The sequence below is a fragment of the Agelaius phoeniceus genome, chromosome 6, assembly GCF_051311805.1.
Source record: "Agelaius phoeniceus isolate bAgePho1 chromosome 6, bAgePho1.hap1, whole genome shotgun sequence".
NCBI classification, from domain to species: Eukaryota; Metazoa; Chordata; class Aves; order Passeriformes; family Icteridae; genus Agelaius; species Agelaius phoeniceus.
The window spans coordinates 53,779,330-53,798,629 of NC_135270.1; the positions used below are offsets into that span (position 1 = coordinate 53,779,330).

Here is a 19,300-nt window from a genome sequence, read left to right on the forward strand (position 1 = left end):
TCTTTTCCCCTAAATAGGCAGGTGTACCCCAAATGTCACCAGCAGGCCCTGGTGTCATGTGAACTGACCTACAGTCAAAACCCCCTAATTCTGCCAGAGATACCAGCCAGGTATCTGCTGGGGCTGTTTTCCTCCCTCATCATTCCCTGAAACTGGAAGAATAGAGGAGAATAATACTTGTGCTCCTGATCCCTTAACAAGTCATCCCAAGGCTCTGAAGTCTCTCTTGATTGCCTCAGACTTCCACTCAAACAGTTAAGAAGAATTAAACAGCTTAATTAAAACCATTCTTTAGGTGTTTGTTTAATCTAGCAGAACACATTTGAAATAGTAAGCCCATCAACTTCCAAAAAATAAAAGTGTGATATTTTGGAAAGCTACTGTACTGCTGAACAGGTTCCCTAACATCTCTGCATCGTTTTAAAAAGCAGCATTTAAAACACTAAAATTGCAATCACAACGTAACTGTTCTAGAACTACTTTACATAACCATTAAAAAAAGTATCTATCCTTGGATCAGTACCTTATGCAGGTCCTCCTTTTCTTGCCTCAGTACTCTGCACTGCTTTTCTAGTCCTTTCAACTTGTGCATGGAGTCTTCATGCTCTTGTCGAAAAGCCACTGCATCTGCAAGCTGTGCTTCCAGTTTACTTATATCTGTAGATAAATACATATTAAAGGCAACTGGTCCCAAATTAACACCAAAAACACAAGCCACATTACTCGTGCAAATTGGCATCACTATGCTTGGAAAATCAACTTCTTTCCTATTCCCGCCATTTTAGACTGTTTAAAGTAACTTTGGGATATGGATACCTCAAAATAATTTTATTTTTCTCAGCCCCAAAGATTGTGATCTCTAAGGGAAAAAGCCTTAGCACAAGGCTTTGTTTTGTTTTTGAGGAATGCAACTTCTAGCCCTAGAAAATTGTAAAATAAACTTGAAATGTTCCAATTCCAGTTCTAGTAATGTGTTTCCTAAATAGTTTTCCTTAGGCAACAAAAAGGCAACAGTCATTAGTGCATCCAGCAAGACAAGCAAAGACCATTTATTTTCTAGATAAGAACTAATGAATAGTTTGGGAAAGAAATACCATCTTGCACAAGGTAACCTGGAGACCTGACTGACCGTACTCCTGGCAGCTTGTTCTCACTTTACTTTCAAAGTGAGAAACAAATAAACAAATCTGCTTTGAAATTACTGGTTTTAAGTGCAAAACACCCAACACAGCCACCTTTATATACTCCTGCTCAGTCTTACCAATTCTAAGAAAATGAATTGCCATTCTCTATTTGAGAACAAATATACTAAACAAATATATAAGAAATTTCACAGGGGATAACTGTCTCACTCAAGTTCCACTGGTATCTATGGCAGAACAGGAAAATGGACCTAAGTATTCAGGATCCCAAGCACTGTTATAATGCCTGAAGTATTATTCCTTTCCTCACTTCAGAACAAACTTCCTCCCACCCTACATGAACCAATGCCACTTCTTCTTAAGAACATACTGTTAGAATTTATATTTAACAGGACATCATTGGTAGAAGAACTAGATAAACCTGAAGACTTTGCAAAAGCAGAACATTAATCTAACTATTGTGACTCAAACCTAATTTCAGAATACACAAAAATAGCTTTTTTTGGGGAAGATAATCTGTGTAGGAGAACAGAGTTGATTTTTGCAGTGCATACACCTACAAAAAGGGTATATTGTCAAACGAAATCAGGAAAAGATATTCTAAAAAAATCAGCATCAGCAACTTAGCATCTGAACTCACACTATACAGGCCTCTATAAAACTCTCAGCCAAGTCATTAGGATTCAAAACTACCACTTTGTTTATCACTGATTCCTACTTAAAAATTAGGTGCTAACAGGAGGTTTGCATGGATAAACTAATAGCATTGTCAAGCAACAGATTTTCAGTGATATGGATGAGTCAGTCTTCCCTCAGGACAGATGCCAGTATTTGTTTTTCTGCAGCGCTCAGTGCTTCCTAATTAATGCATCACCAAACACAGAAACACAAAGGGAGCAGAAGCTCAGAAATATTTAAATGGGAACTACTATTACACATCCCCCATCTACTCCTTTATGTTACTAAAGAGCAACCAGACTTCTATCTCCTGTCTCTTACACCTGCCTCCAAGTAAAACCTCTCCAACACAACACTCCTCCCCAAATGGAGGAGTAAGAGAACAGGATCTCCTGAGATTTTTAGGGAAACAAAAATCACACAAAATATTTAATTAAATCCATCCACACAATTCATCACACTCTGGACTTCCCATGCTAGTATGTGTTATCAAGCCAAGCAAGTGGAAGAACTAGTTAAGCACTCATCTGGAAAAAACTGAAATGCCTCTTAATATTGAACAAGGCTTTAAAACACCCTTTGTTTTTTAAACAGCTGAAAAGCATTAATTCTACTTATTGCAAAATAAATTGCATTACTATAATTACCATGCCAGAGGCTTACCTGTTAATTTGTTCTTCAACCGTTCAATTTCTTCATTTAGTTTTTTAATCTCCTTATCACGGCTTGTATTTGCTGTAACACACACTGGACCTTGGAGGTTCTGCACTGTCTGTGCAGATTCTTAAAATCCAAACAGAAAGGAAAAGATTTTCAATAGAATATATTCCAATGAGCAGAACTAAGAGTCCAAACAAAAATAAACCACCAACCTTGCAGTTTTCTGTTCAAATCCTGCTTTTCTTGCTCTAATTTCCGTATTTTCTTTTCATAGCCTTCTATTTGTGAAGTGTTCTTTAAGTCTCGCTGTACATCCGTGTCTTTGGTTACAGTGTCAGACTGCAGCACACTCTTTAAAGTGCCTCTATCAGATAAAGAGCTGAAAAGAAATACATAAGTTAGGACATTTTAATAAATACTCACAGCAGTCTATAGCTGGGACATGCTGGGATTCCACCAAATATGCATCTTAAATTTACAAGTACAATTAGTGCAGTAATTGTTACTGTAGAGACAATTCTCAGGGTAAAGTTATTACTCCCTAGTTACTGTGCATGCTGCTGTAGAATTAAGATACCTGCATGCAGAACTTCAATGGATGCAGATATACCTTGACTTCACAAACTGCCTAAATGACTGAAAATGTTAACTCTCCCATGCCAAAGGTTACAAGTACCTGGCAGAAATGGAAGCAGGTAAGTGTACCTGCACTGAGATACCTGAGGGACAATCCCAAAAGTTTAGTTTAAAGTATGGCAAAGATGGATTTAAGTTAATGTTTCACTGTGAAAAGAATGACACACATGTTTTGGGTTCATGGGGTAACAAATCCCAGCAAAGAGAAATAATGGAATAACAAATAGGTCAGAATACTCTAAGATCAGAGACAAACATATGTTTGGAAGCTCTCTGAAGTCAGATGGAGGCCATTCAAAGACATGCAAATTGAGCCACTTTGTCCATGCTCAGAACCCTCTATGTTAACTTGGTCTCCCAGCAAGACAGTGGAGCAATGAGATAATCCTGAACAGTTCCTGGCACATGTCCAGTGTGGACAAGACTTGCTCTCAGCCTCTCAATGAAGGAACTGCAATTCACACATCTAATCCCTTAACTTTCTTTCATTTCAAATACATAAAATATTAAATAAAAAAGCACCTAATCTTGGCAAACAGGATCAAAATATGTTCATGAAATTTGAAAAAAATAAACAAGGAATAAAATTTGGGCTGCATGTATACCTATGGATATCAACCTTTCTATATGTTTATAAAAATGAGAATTCCCAGGAATTAGCTGCATTTGGGAAACAAGTTTCCTATATAAAACATATCCTTTGCTTACCTGTCAGTTGTGTATGTAAACCCAACGAATGGCAAATGCAATCCAGAAAAGCCTGTATGAGAACTTGGTGGCACCACTTCCTGCATGAAAACAATGTGCATGAAAACCCAAGAGAGAACCCATACAGAGTGAAAGGCATTTCATTGAGCCTCAACAGCTAAAAGAGAGACAGCTAATGGAAAGATTTTTCTTAATACACCAAGTGACAATTGGCAGTTATGCTCCACTGCCCCTGGACAAGCTTTATTTCAGATCAGGTCGCCTAATAGAACGACTTGAATTTCAGAGCCTCTTGAACTGGCACTTGAAAGGGCAGCATTTCAACAAGTTCAAAGCACAATGCAGCCAGTAAAAGGAAACCCAAAATTTCAAGTTCCTAATTAAAAGTGACCTGGCACCAAAATGCATGCTGTTAGTCTTAGTGTTTTAGTTACTGTCAGACATGCAATCAAAAAACGTGCCAAAAGCTCCTAATTTCTTGGAATACAAATCGGTGAAAAAATTACCACAAAAGCTCTCTACTCCTCCTGAACCATTTGTAAACTAGAAGAAACAGAAATGGGGTGTGCAACACCAATGTTCCCTTACTCCAAGAACCTGCCTCCTGCTTCTTAAGTCAGTGGAGAAATAGCAGGATGAGTCCTTTCACTTGGACAGCTGTGCTTGCAAGCTACACAGAGAATACATGTGCATTTGTAAAGACAGATTATTTTTTTTTTCACCTTTGCAAAAGCATAAATCCAAATACAGGCTCCCTGTTAGGGTAAACTGAAAGGGCAACTAAGAGGCTTTTTTCCCTACCTAAACATGTTTTAACTTTGACCATGTAACAGTAATACAGTCTGGCAAATGCTACCACTTAAAAAAGCAGCTCATGATTTCTGATAACACAAAATGCCAAGAGATTAAAAACTTGAATTTTTCACATTTGGAGTGAAAAATTAATCTCTTATTTTTCATCTCTTTCTTTATTTTGAAGTAAATTCTCACTACTACCTTACAGTGCAGCAAGGATGCATACTTCCATTAGTAATATCTGAAAACAAAGACTCACTGGATTTCTTAGTACATCATCATCTACATCAAAGTTTGAGGTGTCAGAAGGACTGCTGACTTCTGGAATGTAAGGTGCTTCTAGGTTTCGGATGTTGTCCCAATTAAGTCCTTCAAAAAATGCATGAGATTTAAAATCCTCTATTCCATTTTGTCCCAGCCTACGCTCTCTGCTGCAGATAAGTCTCTGAATAAGATCTTTTGCTTCTTCAGATACATCTGTAACATGGGATGGAAACTGAAATCGTTCCTAGAAAACAAAACAAACAGAAAGTTTTAGAGAAGGAACTAATTCCAAAACTTACAATTGTAGTTTCAAAAAAAACATTGAACTACACCAATAAAATGAAATTAATAGTTAATTATTAGTCAAATATTGTTTTAGTTACAGTGAGCAATGACAGAGTACAATTCAACACATTCAATGACAGACTTTTTGTTTTAGATTGGATTTCAAGTACAATAAATAATTTTTCAATTTCTTTAAAACAGATCTGTTTGATCTGTGATTACAATAACACAGTTAGGAAAAGCAAATTTTTTTAAGACACACCAGGATTTTTGCACACTACGATATATTAAAGATCATACAATAAAGACAGACTGGTATTCTTAGTCAGAGGTCCACTGATCTCCTGGAGATGTACTCCTCAAGATTAAATTAATTTCAACCCTTAAAACCCCATGATGTTAGTCAGTTATTTATGTTATCATATTTAAGAATGTATTTTTCAAATATATAGGTTAAATACCTGTATTTCTTACCAAAATATAATCTACATTTAGAAAATATTTCTATTCATAAACAAACATAACATCTAAAAATTGTAATTACCACTTACAACTGAAATTACTCTAGACTGAAGAAACTGGAGTAGATTTTAATTTTGATTTGTGATGACTGCTTAGATTTCCAACAAGAAAATCAGCATTTAGAGAAAAATTTTAATTTGTCAAATAATTAAATTTCTTAATTTCAGAGAAGCAAGCTTCCTAAAACCTGAACCAACAAACCTACATATCAATCTAAAACACTGTGAAAAAGCAAACAACTACCATCACTTCAATATCCTTAAGTAATAAGTTTCTCTGTAAACATAAACTCAGAACACAAGAGATTTAATACAGCTCTTACTTCATGATTCATAATCTTCCCATAGGTTTCCACCAGTGACTCTGCATAGAAGGGTGTTTCACCATAGAGCATTTCATACATGCAGACACCCAGTGACCACCAGTCACACTCAGGCCCATATTTCCCCATTCCATCTTCCATTGCTTGCAGTATCTCAGGAGAGATGTAGTCAGGAGTACCCACTGCTACTGATGACTGTACCTTAAAAATAAGACAAACATAATTCTCTTAAGTTTTCAGTTTCTCTCAGCAACTGTTTTACTCAAACACTAGTATTTCTGACAGAGACACCACGACACGGTTCTGGAAAAGGAAGAGATTCATAAATTCACAGCAACATAACAAAGGAAATATTAAGAAAGTAACAAAGACTGCAAAGATTAAGTTCCATTCTACTGCTACATAAAATCACTTGATATGTTTTATTCTGAACAGAGTGGAAACCCAAAATAATCACAGCGAAATAATACTGTGAAAGCAGAAAGACAAAATATATTTTTCCTTTGTGTTGGTTTATATTTTGAAACTGCAATTTGCTGCCCAGAACTTGAAATGAAAAATGAGTAAGTAGGGAGATCAGGTCCTACCCCTGAATTTTATAGTTTCATTTGAAGATCATAGAACAAATTTCCTGGGTAAGGTTTAATATGTCAGAAATCAGTCAAATGTTTCTTGCCTAATGTGCAACTGGATTTACTACAGGAATAAGGTGGAGAAATTACTCTGTGCACAAGTACTAGGGAAGCCCTCACCATCAGGGCAGACTAATCTCTAGGAATATGTTCTCAATTCTAATGGCTCTTTCATTTACATTTTTATGGTAAAGCTTTGACAGACATTTTATGACTAAAGAACATCAACAAGATGTGAGTTTGTGCCAAAACCAGTGAACGATGCCATACTTTGGCAGGACTGGCACCCCTGGAAATGCCCTAAATTAGTCAAAACAAACAAAACCTGTCACAAGCAATTCAGCTTTTAGAGGTAAATCCAATCTGCTGCACAAGATGGCCAATTACCATCATGTTGCTGTTCCATTTGTCAAAGGCATATAAAACAAACTTCTTATTAATTGTAGACTCAAGACAATCATTTAGGTTGGAAAAGACCTTTAAGATCATTAGGTTCAGCTGTTAACTGAGCACTGGCAAGTCCACCTAAATTGTGTGCCCAAGTACCACATCCACATCTTTTTGATACCTACAGGGATGGTGACTCATCCTACCCCCTTGGACTCAAATGGTCATGAGGAGAAAAAGTGAAAACCAGAAAAATACAGCAAAGGATAACTTGAAAAGTTAGCGGCTTGTAAAATAAGGAGATGAAGACTTCAAAAACTCATTTAAGTATGTTGAGTTATACTGCAGCCTCAATTTTTAGTGTGTCAGAAAGTTCACAATCTGTCACATCCCTGATGATGTCTAATCTCTTTAAAACCAGCAACTCACTTAGAAGGTCCCACTATCAGCAACCCAAATAAATGGAGCTTCATACATACTGTGCCATCTTCACTCATTTTCAGACAGGACCCAAAGTCTGCCAGTCGTATGTGGCCATTCATGTCCAAAAGAACATTATCAGGCTTTATGTCCCTGTTACATAGATAGAAGTGAAAGCATTTACACATACACTATTAGCTCTGCTTGTAGAGATTAATCTTGCATCAAAATAACATAGAATCTTATCCAATGATGTAAACTCTTTTTGGTACTATTTATGACTCTCTGCCCCCCAACCAACCTTAAAGCCACCAGTTCTGTTGCACCCTAAAATCTGCATTTCTTTTCAAATGTGAAGTCCCAAATGCTACTACATGTGCTGAAAAACTTAAAAACTCCACAACACCTTCAGTTTAATCTTTGAGAAGGAGACTAGAATTACCAGGAGTAAACAAAAATAAGGCGCTCTAATACACCTTGCTACATAGATGTGGAAGCTGACAATGGCTGAGTTTTAAGGTGCTGAATTCCAATTTCACACTTGACATTTGTGAGAAAAACTGTGACAGATTTAACAAAGGGTCCTCATATGTGTAAAAAGCCTGCCAACTTGATACATTTTTCCAACACAAACTTGAATTAACCTTTTTTAACCAAGGGCTAATGCTCTGAAATTAATTACTGAAATGTCAGTAATACCGCTGCTCATTAGCAGTATTAATACAAAATAATAAATGCTAATCTATGCCTGTCTACATGAATTTAAATGTTAAATGTGTATTTACTTGTCATAATACACAAAAATATGTGCTGAGAAGATTGGACTATGTCACTGTGCTTCCCCAAAAAATAATTAGTAATTCTGCATTGTTAAACTTATTCCATACATTTCAGTTCCAGATATTGTCAACATTCCACAACCACAAGTCAAGCTCAGTAGTTGCAGGGTACTATAAAAACTAATATACAACTATACACTGATTTGTTTGTTTTTTAAAGAACACTGCTCACAGTGGCACTTGCAGCAGGAGCCAATCTCTGCTTGGCATGCAGCTCTCACTTGCCTCAGGGACCAGCACTGCTGCTCAGAAAGGCTTAATGCCTCCTCTCTGAGCTCCACTGTCTCCTATCTGCAGCTAACAGGTCATATAAGCCCTTAAAGGGTCCTTGAAACCCTCTCCAGAGTAATCATGCTTCCTCCTCATCCATTCCAGTTGCCAAGCAGTAATTTCTTGGCACTGGCACATGTCCTGTTCAAAGCACGTGTTTTGGCCACAGAGCCACACACTCCTATTGCCACAACAGACCTGCATTCAGCCCTGGGAAAGATGTAGCTGCTCAGTAATTTCCTTGGAAATTGGTGCAATGGTGCCTCTAGTGAACTTCTCTGAGGCTGTAACATTTTAAAATCCCCAAATATTGTCCACATTCACTCACAAGAGTTTTAGAGAGTTTAAACATCTTTTCAATTTTTAAAACAGCAATCAAAATGCAAACAGAAGAGTTTGCATTATAACTGAGAATCCCTTATGCTTTTTGAACTTTAACTGTACAGCTACTACCCACCACAACCTAAGTTTACTTGATGGTAGCCAGTGATTCAGAATCCACATCTTGTGTGCAAAAACAATTAGACCAGCATATGCCCCCTGATTAGAAAACCTGTTTGAGGATAATCTCAGGTAAGTAGATGCACTGATGTTATCATGGGCTTACTGTGCATAAATTTTGCAGAATGTCTACACCTCTGTAGAAAGTTCAAACCATTTCAAACTGCTTCAAACTTCTAGGTTGCTTGGACAAAGGCAGATAAATATTTATTAAGTGAATTGAGAATAAGTCAAGAGCCCTGATTAAAAATAGAACAGACTTTAAAAGGTTAGTCAGATAAATGTCACTGCTTCTGATACCAATCCATCAAAACTTGATATTTAAAATAAAGTAGCTTATACAGCTATTATACAGCATAAAGTAAACATGTATCTATAGTAGTTTGCTTTTGGCTACTGTGTGCATTTGTATACATAGCAGTAAATTTGGGATTAACTTCAAATAACTGTACCTGTATATTTTGCCAAATGAGAAGGTATTTTACCTGTGCACATAATGCAGCTCATGTATGGAATGTATAGCAAGCACCATTTCACCAATGTAGAACCTAGCCATATCTTCAGGAAGCTTGTCTTCAAACTTACTGAGAAGTGTCAGCAAGTCACCACCAACATAGTAGTCCATCACTAGATACTGAAAATAGAGAAATAAAGCAATAAAGTACTGAGAGAAAGCTGGCAAGAAAAAAAAAATAAAGTTCATCAGTTAGCCCCTGAAAAAAACCCTTCCACTATTTTTTCTGTGCCTGTGAAAAGCAGTCAAAATTGGTGGTCCTTTGTTTTACTTTTATTTACTTAGTATAAAAAGGTATCATATTCCTTTATTAATCACAGTAAGAAAGGCACATCAGCATTTAGTTCCTATGATAAAAAAAACCCAAACAAAATATGACAAAAACAAAGAAGTAAATCAGGATGAGTTTATTTCTGTCTTAACTAGTATCACAAAGAAAATGATCTAATATCCCCAAAACTGGTGCATGTTAACGACTCTTAAACTGAAAATTTCCAAAGAATGATGAAAGAAAAAAAAAAAAAAAAGTATAGTTAAAATCAATATTTGATGCAGCTTAGTCTAAAATATACATTTTAGTACTTTTTTAGTTAGGGTACCATTTCAATACTACTCATTGTTCCTGAAGTGGTACTTATCACATCAACATCTTCAACCACTCATCTTGGCACATTCCACACCGTGGGTGCATAACACAGCTGGCAGGAGTCTGATGACACTGAACATTACTATACCATACATGGATGCCCACAACAAGCCAAAAGCACTGTCAAGCCAGAGGCACTAGAGTGGGAAATTTAACAGTCAAACATTGGTGTGCTTTTGAATGTATTTCAGTGAAAAAGTAAACAGCCTCCTAGGCCAATCAGGCACCATCCCATCCATGGAAAGGACCAATACTGATAGGATACATGAAGGAAAAGGACTCAGGCATGCCATTTGTTTCTCATACCACAAAACAAGGATTATGTTTGAGGTATTTCTTAGCAATATCCACCTAAATCCAGACCATTACTTCAAGTATAATGACTTCATCTAGTACTACCAGTCTTGAGCCACTTTGTTCCATGCTTCCCAAGATGATTTGATATGTGGTTTTAAGACTAACTTGGCTTATTCTGGAATTAACTTTTCAAAGCCATCATCTTATTTTTCTCCTCAAAGTAAAGCGACCTAGAATCCACTGTCCCTGCCACAGATCCATCTTCCATGAGGGAAACAAATTTAAGATAGAAATGCAAAGAACATGAAGTGCAATAATAGCCATTCCTCACTATCTTTTGGATTAAAAGAGCAACTCCAAAAGCCACAAGTTTTGATATTTTTCTCTATTTTATTCAAATTACTGCTTAATCTGATAAGCAAATTGCATCATTTATGTTGAAATCAGTCTGTGGGTATTGCTCCAAGGAACTTTAAACATGTACTGAACACTGTAGACACAATACTTATGTTTGAAAACAAAATGCTACAGACAGAAACCATCAGTCTTCTAAAAGGGATATTATCTTGAAGTATTTTCTCTTAAATTCAAGGCAAAGAGGCTTTATAGAACCTTCTGTGGAAAGTGAAATATCTTCTCTGTCAGAGACAGGGTAATGCACTTCTGTCAGCTCCCAAAGCATTTATAACTCAGCAAGAACCCGGGTGACCCATGAAGGAAGGCACTTGGATCACAGAAAGATGCTGGTATCTCATCTTTGAGGAAGCAGAACTTTACTAATCTTTCAATTCAAAATTATCTGCTTGCCAGGAGGTGCTTCTCCCTTCTTATGGGGTTAAAATAAAAGCTATTCTGATGTTGAAATCTCACAGTAGTGCATTTCTTCCAGGGAAGTGACTACATTGAACGGTGAGAGTAGTTAGGAATCAAAGGAAAAAAGGATATCAAAATACTCTCATGAGTACCCAGAAGCCTTTGAGAGGCTGACAGCAAGGAAATACACATATGCCCTTTTTCATGAATGAGACTGGGAAAGAAAATTAAGAGATCGGGAAGGAAGAGATGGAGAAGGTCAAGTTCCATGCAAGTTCTCAATATTCATGGACTATGTTTCACTTACATCATATCTGCTTCAGCTAACTCACCAAAGGCTGATTTAACCCATCTTGACATAGGCTGTCTCTTATGAAAGCTTTTTAAGAACCAGAAGAAAGTTATGCAGCATTTCCATGTAATGTCATTTAAGAATTGGCTGATTAGAAAACAGTAATGAATGATGCATTAACTTGAAAGATTTTAAAACCACAAGAGCAGAACCAGAAAATGAACTCCAGAACATATGTATTTAATAGAATTTTGTATTTCTTGCTTAAATAGAAGTTCTGCTTTATCAAATGCTCTGTTAATACTAAAGGCAGAGAATAAAACTAAGTACTTTTAGACTCTCCAAAGGCAGGTACTACTTTTCTATGTTAGTATCTTACTTTTTCTTTGTCTCATTCTGAACCCTTTATCATGCAGCCAGAGGAGACAGAGAACTAGGTGGGAGAAAACACAAGGCTCTCCCTCTGCTCAGAGTTAGCTTATGTGGCTTTGCAATAAAGAATCATTAGATATAATGCACAAACATCACTGGGAGAAAATACTGAAACCTAGAGATTTCTCTTACAGATGACTAGGTTGGAAAACCAAGTTCTGTTGTGTGTTCTTGCTTTGTTCTCAGCTTTGTATTCCATTCTGCAAGGACCGTGGATGAAGAGCACAGCTAAAAAGTAAACAAAATCTGCCCAGGCTCTGTAACAAGGCAGCACTCTCCATGATGAGGAAGAATGTAGCTATAAACATCTTCAAGCTCCAAAGAGAATTGAACAGAGATCTCTTAGGCCCTGGACAAGTACTAGATGGGATGGAAGAGAACCTTCTGTCCAGCTTTTTGGATGAATTGATTTCTTGATGTGTTTCACGTTTTCTTCATGCATCATTTACAATGGTGACTGAGATGTGGATCCACTCCATCTGTGAGCACAGACACTTCCAGGAGATGGTTTCTGAGTAACAGACCAAACTGGAAGGCAGCACCTCAGCACATGCAGGAGCAGATCTCAGGCAAGCTGGGAATCTGCTGACTTTGGCTGCTAGGCAGAACTGTTGTCTTCTTAGATACTGGATCTTAAATGAGATGTCTACCTTCTGCTGTCAAGTGAAACTTCAATATCTAAGAACCTCTGGGAACTTTGGGAAAAGATTCCCCCTCTGTGCTGTCTTTGCTCTTGCTTGTTATCTCACACAGCTAACAATTTTTCCTTAGGTAGCTCCATTCTTACAAGCTACTTGGAAATACAGAACAGAATGTTTTTATGCAAGTCTGAAGGTTGCTTCTGTGAGAATTTGAAGCTACAAGCTGATGTGAAATCATGAGGCAGTGCTAGAGACAACTAAACTGCCAGAGATTGAAAATCTGGACCTATCACAAATCATTCAATGGAAATTAGCCTGTAAATGAGGGCCTAAGATGTGACTGCTTATTTTCCTACTATGTGCTTGTTATTCTAAAAATACTCCAAACATGACATATGAATGTGTTTTTTCTCAGCATCCGTGGAAATGTCTGAGTATTTACTAACTCCTGCTGAACTCCTTGGCAGCCTTTTATAAATACATTTTTTCTTATTCATAGTCATGATTTGCTATCATGCTACTAAAGTATTAAGAAGGTGGAAACTTTCACACTCCAGCTATGTCAGATGTTACAGAAACAGCAGGTTTGCAAACCCAGCCTGAAGCAGCCACAAGGAAGCTGCATGGTTCAGTATATTGCAGAATATTGGGGCTTTACTGACTTTGCTCCTAACCAGGACTCTGCTGTATTCTGTGACTGAAGTAAACAGGTTTGTATGTCACAGTTGTAGTAACCAATCATAAAGAAATGTCATAGGAGTACAGATTTTATAAGTATTTGCTAAAGTCTCTCAAATTACTGAAATGACCAATCTGCTGATTTAAAGACATATTTTATAGAAATACTTTCAAGAAATAGGCTATGTTTTCCCCTAAGGATTTTAAAATACCAAACTTTTAAATTACTTTTGCCTGTTTAAAACAAAATCTTGCTTTAAAAGACATTATTAAAGTTTAAAATAAAATATTTCTTACTTCCACAGAGTTAACACATCTCAGATTACTTAACTGCAACCTTATCCAAAATACTAAATTTGAACATGGTATTTTTTATGCAAAGAGAGATTAGTTAATTTAAGATGCTTAACTAAATCTCTATATACTACAGTTCTTCACAACTTTCTCACTCTCCTGGAGTTACAGTCAGTCCCTTTGAAGTTTTGCTTCAAGGAGAAAACAAGAATGTTGAAACACTGCTGTGAGGCATGAGGTGGACGGATTTAATGCACTAATATTTTTTAAATATACCAAAAATAAAGTTCTTTCACAACCCAGAGCTTTTATTTACTGATGAATCAAACATACCAAATAGTTCTCGTCTTGAAAGGCATAGTGCAATGTAGTAATCCACTGACAATCTCCATTCACCAAGACATTTCTCTCCTCTCGGAAGCAAGCTGTCTAAAGGAAGAGAGGGGGAGAAAAGCCATTGTCAACAACAACAAGTAGTTTCCACAGGATGAATATATATGGATGTTTTATGGGATTATTTCAAATTACTGAACAGAGGTCTCTATTCATTGGGATTCAGTCTACACAAGTGACATGCCAGGGAATCTCTGCAGGTTTTAGGCAGGCATTCAGTCACTCTAATCCTGACTGCGACTTTAAAAAACAAAACCAAACCAAACCAAAAAACCCCAAACCAAATGAAACCCCCCCCCCAACCTCCCCTCCCCCCAACAAATCCCAAAAAACTCCACACCAAAACACAACACCCCCAACACCAAAAAGCCCACAAGCCAACTCAAGTCAAAGCTAAATCTCTGTTTTATAAAACATTTTTAAGTCAGAAAATAGTAACTTGTCACTACCATCTGTAGCAGAAAGATAATGGCTCTAGGAAAGTAAGTCTGATTCTTCTGATAAAGACTTTTATGAAAACAGTTTCATGTATACTTTTTTTACAGTACAGTCCCAGTTCCAGACACTGCTAATACACTATGGGAAATAAGCAGATTTTACTATTACTGTCTTATCTTTGTCCAGTATAATATAGATTTTTATTTTCAATAATCCTTCCCCAACTTCAAACAGCACACTGCAACACTTCATAGAAGCAAGCTCTGTGTAACAGGTTTTCTCAGCATCTTTACATAAAACCAACTTTCATAAACTTCAAGAGAGTTCTCCCCAATAAAAATATATTAATGTTTTTATTGGATCAGAATTATCATGAAACAGACCTTGGGACTCTTCTACTACTCTCAATCCAGAGAGGCATTATCAGGATATTTGACAGCTACAGATTGAGGTGTTTGTGTTCTAGAAAAGAACTATTTTTTTTTAGTCATTGCCACTTCTTCAGATGTCTCAGAAAATGTACTATGGAAATGTGCCTGGGAAGCCCAAGCCTTACCATATACTGACTGCACCTTACAAATGTATCTCCAACTATTTTCCCTTCAAAGGAAGCCAAATTCAATCTACAATTTTACTGAAGAAGACCATGCTGTGGTCACATTGTAAATTAGTAATCACTGGTGCAAAGAGAAGTAAATTGTAATTAAATGCCAACTGAGTGGTTTAACGGTTTATGAATTCAAGGCCAAAGCAGCGCTCTGCAAAAAAGGCTGGCAGCTCCAGCAGCTCCAAGTAATCCTATCCCCTTCCCACAGCAGCAGAGCATTGCACTTCTCAGCTCTCCTGGCACCACGATGTGAGGAGGCTGCCAACACACAGAACTAGTTTGTTTATTTTTGAAGACATCAGTCCCTTGATCCAGTTCACTGTGCAGCCTCAAATAGCGAGGGAATGTTATGAACACTGAAAACCCAGCAATGCTGCTGAACACTGCATCTTGAATTCAGAGCATAAAATTCTCCTCCTCTGCTTACACCAGCTTAAAAGGCCTTGAGACGTGACTTGAAAAAGCATGACAGGCTACCTAATCAGCCAGTCAGGACTTATTTGGAACTGTCAACAGTAATACACTAATGACTTTGTATTTTGCTGTGAGAACAACGCATACAAATGGTCCTTATCAACATAAATGGCATGCCTATTTTTGCTTCTAACCCATTTACGGATGTCAGGTGATATTCACTAATCTTTATTTTATTTTAGTGGCTTCCAACCATATGGGATTTTTTTTCTTGCAGCTAGTACATGAATAAGCTAACTTCTTGCTATGTTTTATGTCATGCACAACAAACATAAAGCAGTGTAACAACATGCTTCTTAACCCACTCATAATAATAATAATATTTTTATATAATAATAGGTGAGGTGGGTTAATAAAATACTTGAAGTCTGCTTTTTCAGTGGAACTCTCCATTTAAGAAGCTACTGTATTCTTGCAGGCTTCATTTTAAAAACAAACAGGTTTTACCACATTTGGGAAATTTTTAACATCCAGATGTTGCATGAACTTTATATGCAGGATGCAATGTCCTTCTTATCCAGAAAAGTCAAATCAAGCAAGCAAACTGATCAGGAAAAGACAAAGTAGTTCTGCAGAGAAGACAGTTCCTTTATTGTCCTTTGTAGATGGGGAAAATCAGCAGAGAGAAACATTTTTTTGACTGTTACTTTTCCTAAGTTTGTCTTGGGAAAACTATTGCTCATTATACATCCTTTATGCCTGCCTGAGAGGATAAGACGAGTTAGTTGCATGATTAGAACACAATCTGTAAACAGCTGTCTTCTCTACATGCAAAAGCTGCACCTACTTAGGCCACTTAATGAAATCACTTTAAAAATGACCGAAGTAAGGCAGCATAGCTGTATTTCCATTTGAGTTTGGGAGACCTCTGCAAATATTGTGTTTAAAACAATTATTTAAAACACAAAATATTGTGTTTAAAACAATTCTATACTGACCAATGAATTAACACAGCCGAAATCTGCATAGAAAGGGCACCAAATTTCCCTCCTCCAGGGAAAGGCTTAATGCAAAACTGCTGATGCAGCACATCCCAGGGTGTGAAATCTCCTGTCAGCTCAAAGGAGAGCCGGGTGGCAGTGGCTGCTGCCGCCTCTAAAGCGCTGCATGGATGGATGGATGGACAGACTGTGACTAAATCAAGCAAAAGGCAGTGGTGAAGAGGGGCTTAATAAGAGGGAGGAGATTCTGTCACAGGAAAAGGCCTGGCACTGACTCACTGAAAGGAAGGGAGGAACTAGGAAGGGCAGGCTGGGGGGAGGAGGTGTCAGGAAGGGGACAGAAGAATGGGACAGGGAAGGGTCAGCAAGCTCAGACCTCAGCAAAGCCACTCCTGCTTGCCCCTTAACAGAACTGCTGCAAGTCCTGATGCAATACATGTCTTTTCTCTTCAAATCTACTGCTCATTTATCTGCTAACTTACATAATATTATGTATGTGCCATAAGGTTTTCCTCTACCATGGAGGAGTATGTATCCTAGAAATACCTATCCTAGAAAGCTCTTCCCACTGTGTATTCTTAGTATTCTTTTCCTAATGTGTGAATTTACATTTACAGAATTTGTTGTGACAGTGTACACCTCCTTTCTCCAAAACACCCCTTCTTAAACAGATGTTACCTTCTTAACACGTTTTGTTTTACAATCTGAATCTGATCCCAAAATATTTAGTTATAGTTTTACTAGCTATATAAATCCTGTTACATACTGTAGGATGCAAAGCTCCTTAATGGATGTTTCTGAATGAAGAGAAGAAAGACCGTTTTCATAACATTTTTGTATACAGCTGTGAATGTCATAGTAGCACCAATCTCAGCTTTCATGTAGTCTTTAACTTGCCTTTACTGTAAACAAAAATCTGGCCAATAAATTCGGGTAAGAAATAGGGCAGACTGTCTGGTAAATGAATACACAGTAATGCTGAGAACAACAGATGCCTGGAAGGGACTGTCAGACTTGATTGCATTAAAACAGCTTAAGGGGAAAAAAAGAGAAAAGACCGAAGCTCCTATGCTCATGAAATAATTCTTCCTAATCTGGAAGAGTTTCAATGTAATCTTCCTAATGTAATTTTAAAAATTCTCTGTGTTAAAAAACAGTATTACTTACCTCTGCCCTTTTAAGCATTTCCCATTTATTTAGAATTTTCATTGCATAAATGCGCTCTGTACACTTCATTTTAACAACTGCAACCTGAAAAATTAAGATATCTTTAACAGGAGCATGGTCAGAAAAATACAATATTTAAAGAGATCAATACTCACACAAAAGCATGGTCAGAGAAATACAGTTTTCAAACAGTTTAATTTCACAAATCCATAAAATAAGTTACTAAGGAGTATTCAGTGATCAACTGCCATATTGATGAACTGCAGTCTGAGTCTTGGCTCCTTCTGTATTCCCCCAACATTACTATGTGATTGATGCACCCTGTGTGGTCAAGAGCTCATGATGAAGTACATGGGGGATGATACAGGAGGAGCATGAAGCTTTTCATATGAAGATGTGCAGTAAAGCTGCATTGTTTCCCAAGAACAAGTGGGGCTTGTAGTCATGCCTGCAGCCAGTGGGGCAACATTTAAAAGGGCAGCCTGAGAAAACAAGAAAGGCTGCTGTCAATAGAAATACACTACATTTGACTAATTTGTTTTCACATTTCAGGTCTCAGAAACTTGAAAGATATTTGCAAATTAGCATGCTTTTGTGTGCCTTATGCAGATATTTTAAAAGAAAAAAAAATTCATTTATTTATTCACCATTTTGCTTACATCATTTTACTATGCATGTTGTGAATTAGACTTGCTTACACTCATCTATTATGAACAGTAGCTCTGCACACAGCTGTAAATGGAAGAAAAAAACAAGAATACAAAAACTTCAAGGCTTAGGAATGCAAAGACTTTATTTTGACCAAGAAAATGTACTGTCATTGACCAAAGTGAATGAATTCTCAAAGACCAAAACTAATTCTTCTTGTGGTAACGCCATAATTTCCATGTTCTTCCAGCTGGCAATAGAAAAACAGGCATCATGACTAACACAGCAACATTTTCACAGGACTATACATGGACTGCTTGAATATTTCTACTGCTATTTCTACTGCTTCTCAGCTCATCTCTATTTCAGAAGCAGAAAACCAACCAGCTTTCATTGCTTCCAACAGAGCTCTGAATAGCTGTGTGAAAAGGAATGACATCACCTCGCCTCTTCTGTTGTTTAAAAACTCTTATCTAGAAAGGATTCAGCTACAGCAGCTTTAAGAAGCTGCTGACTATAGAAAAAGGTTGGAATAATGCATCAAGCAGAACAACATCATAAAAAGTCCTAAGTCTTGAGGAGGGACGAGGGAAATGTAGTATCACCCTGCACCTTACCAGCAAAGAAGTTCCAAGAGAGGGGCAGGGAAACTACTGCTTCTCCAGTAACACAAGAACAGGAAATTAACACAGACACCTCAGCCTGCAGGTACATAGCTCAGCCCTCCCCACCTCAGAGAGTAAAGCTCCACTCACCAGGTCATGTAGTGGGTGACAGCACCTTGCACAAACCTGCACAGCCATGTAACAGACACATAGCTCTGAAAAAATGTACCCACTGCAGGAAAGACATGGGAATCTGGCCCTGGAAAAGGTACAGCTGGGAAAGGTACAGCACTAAGAAGCAGCTTCTCTAAGTGAAGCAGAATATCCAGAGCTACATTACAATCCCAGCGTCTCCTGGC

General features: G+C 37.4%; 1 protein-coding gene across 10 annotated transcripts in view; it reads right to left on the reverse strand.

The window, feature by feature from the left end:
- The window catches only part of CDC42BPB (CDC42 binding protein kinase beta), a 91,343-nt gene that overhangs the window by 32,548 nt on the left and 39,495 nt on the right, over nt 1–19,300 (reverse strand). For all 10 annotated transcript variants that reach the window (XM_077180724.1, XM_077180726.1, XM_077180727.1 and 7 more), the window contains exons 3-12: nt 17,689–17,772; nt 14,002–14,097; nt 9,547–9,695; nt 7,511–7,604; nt 6,013–6,213; nt 4,879–5,127; nt 3,825–3,904; nt 2,693–2,859; nt 2,484–2,603; nt 524–657 (exon numbers count right to left, since the gene is read on the reverse strand). In XM_077180724.1, the coding sequence (XP_077036839.1) occupies nt 524–657; nt 2,484–2,603; nt 2,693–2,859; nt 3,825–3,904; nt 4,879–5,127; nt 6,013–6,213; nt 7,511–7,604; nt 9,547–9,695; nt 14,002–14,097; nt 17,689–17,772 (1,374 nt within the window). The remainder of the gene's footprint in view (nt 1–523; nt 658–2,483; nt 2,604–2,692; nt 2,860–3,824; nt 3,905–4,878; nt 5,128–6,012; nt 6,214–7,510; nt 7,605–9,546; nt 9,696–14,001; nt 14,098–17,688; nt 17,773–19,300) is intronic.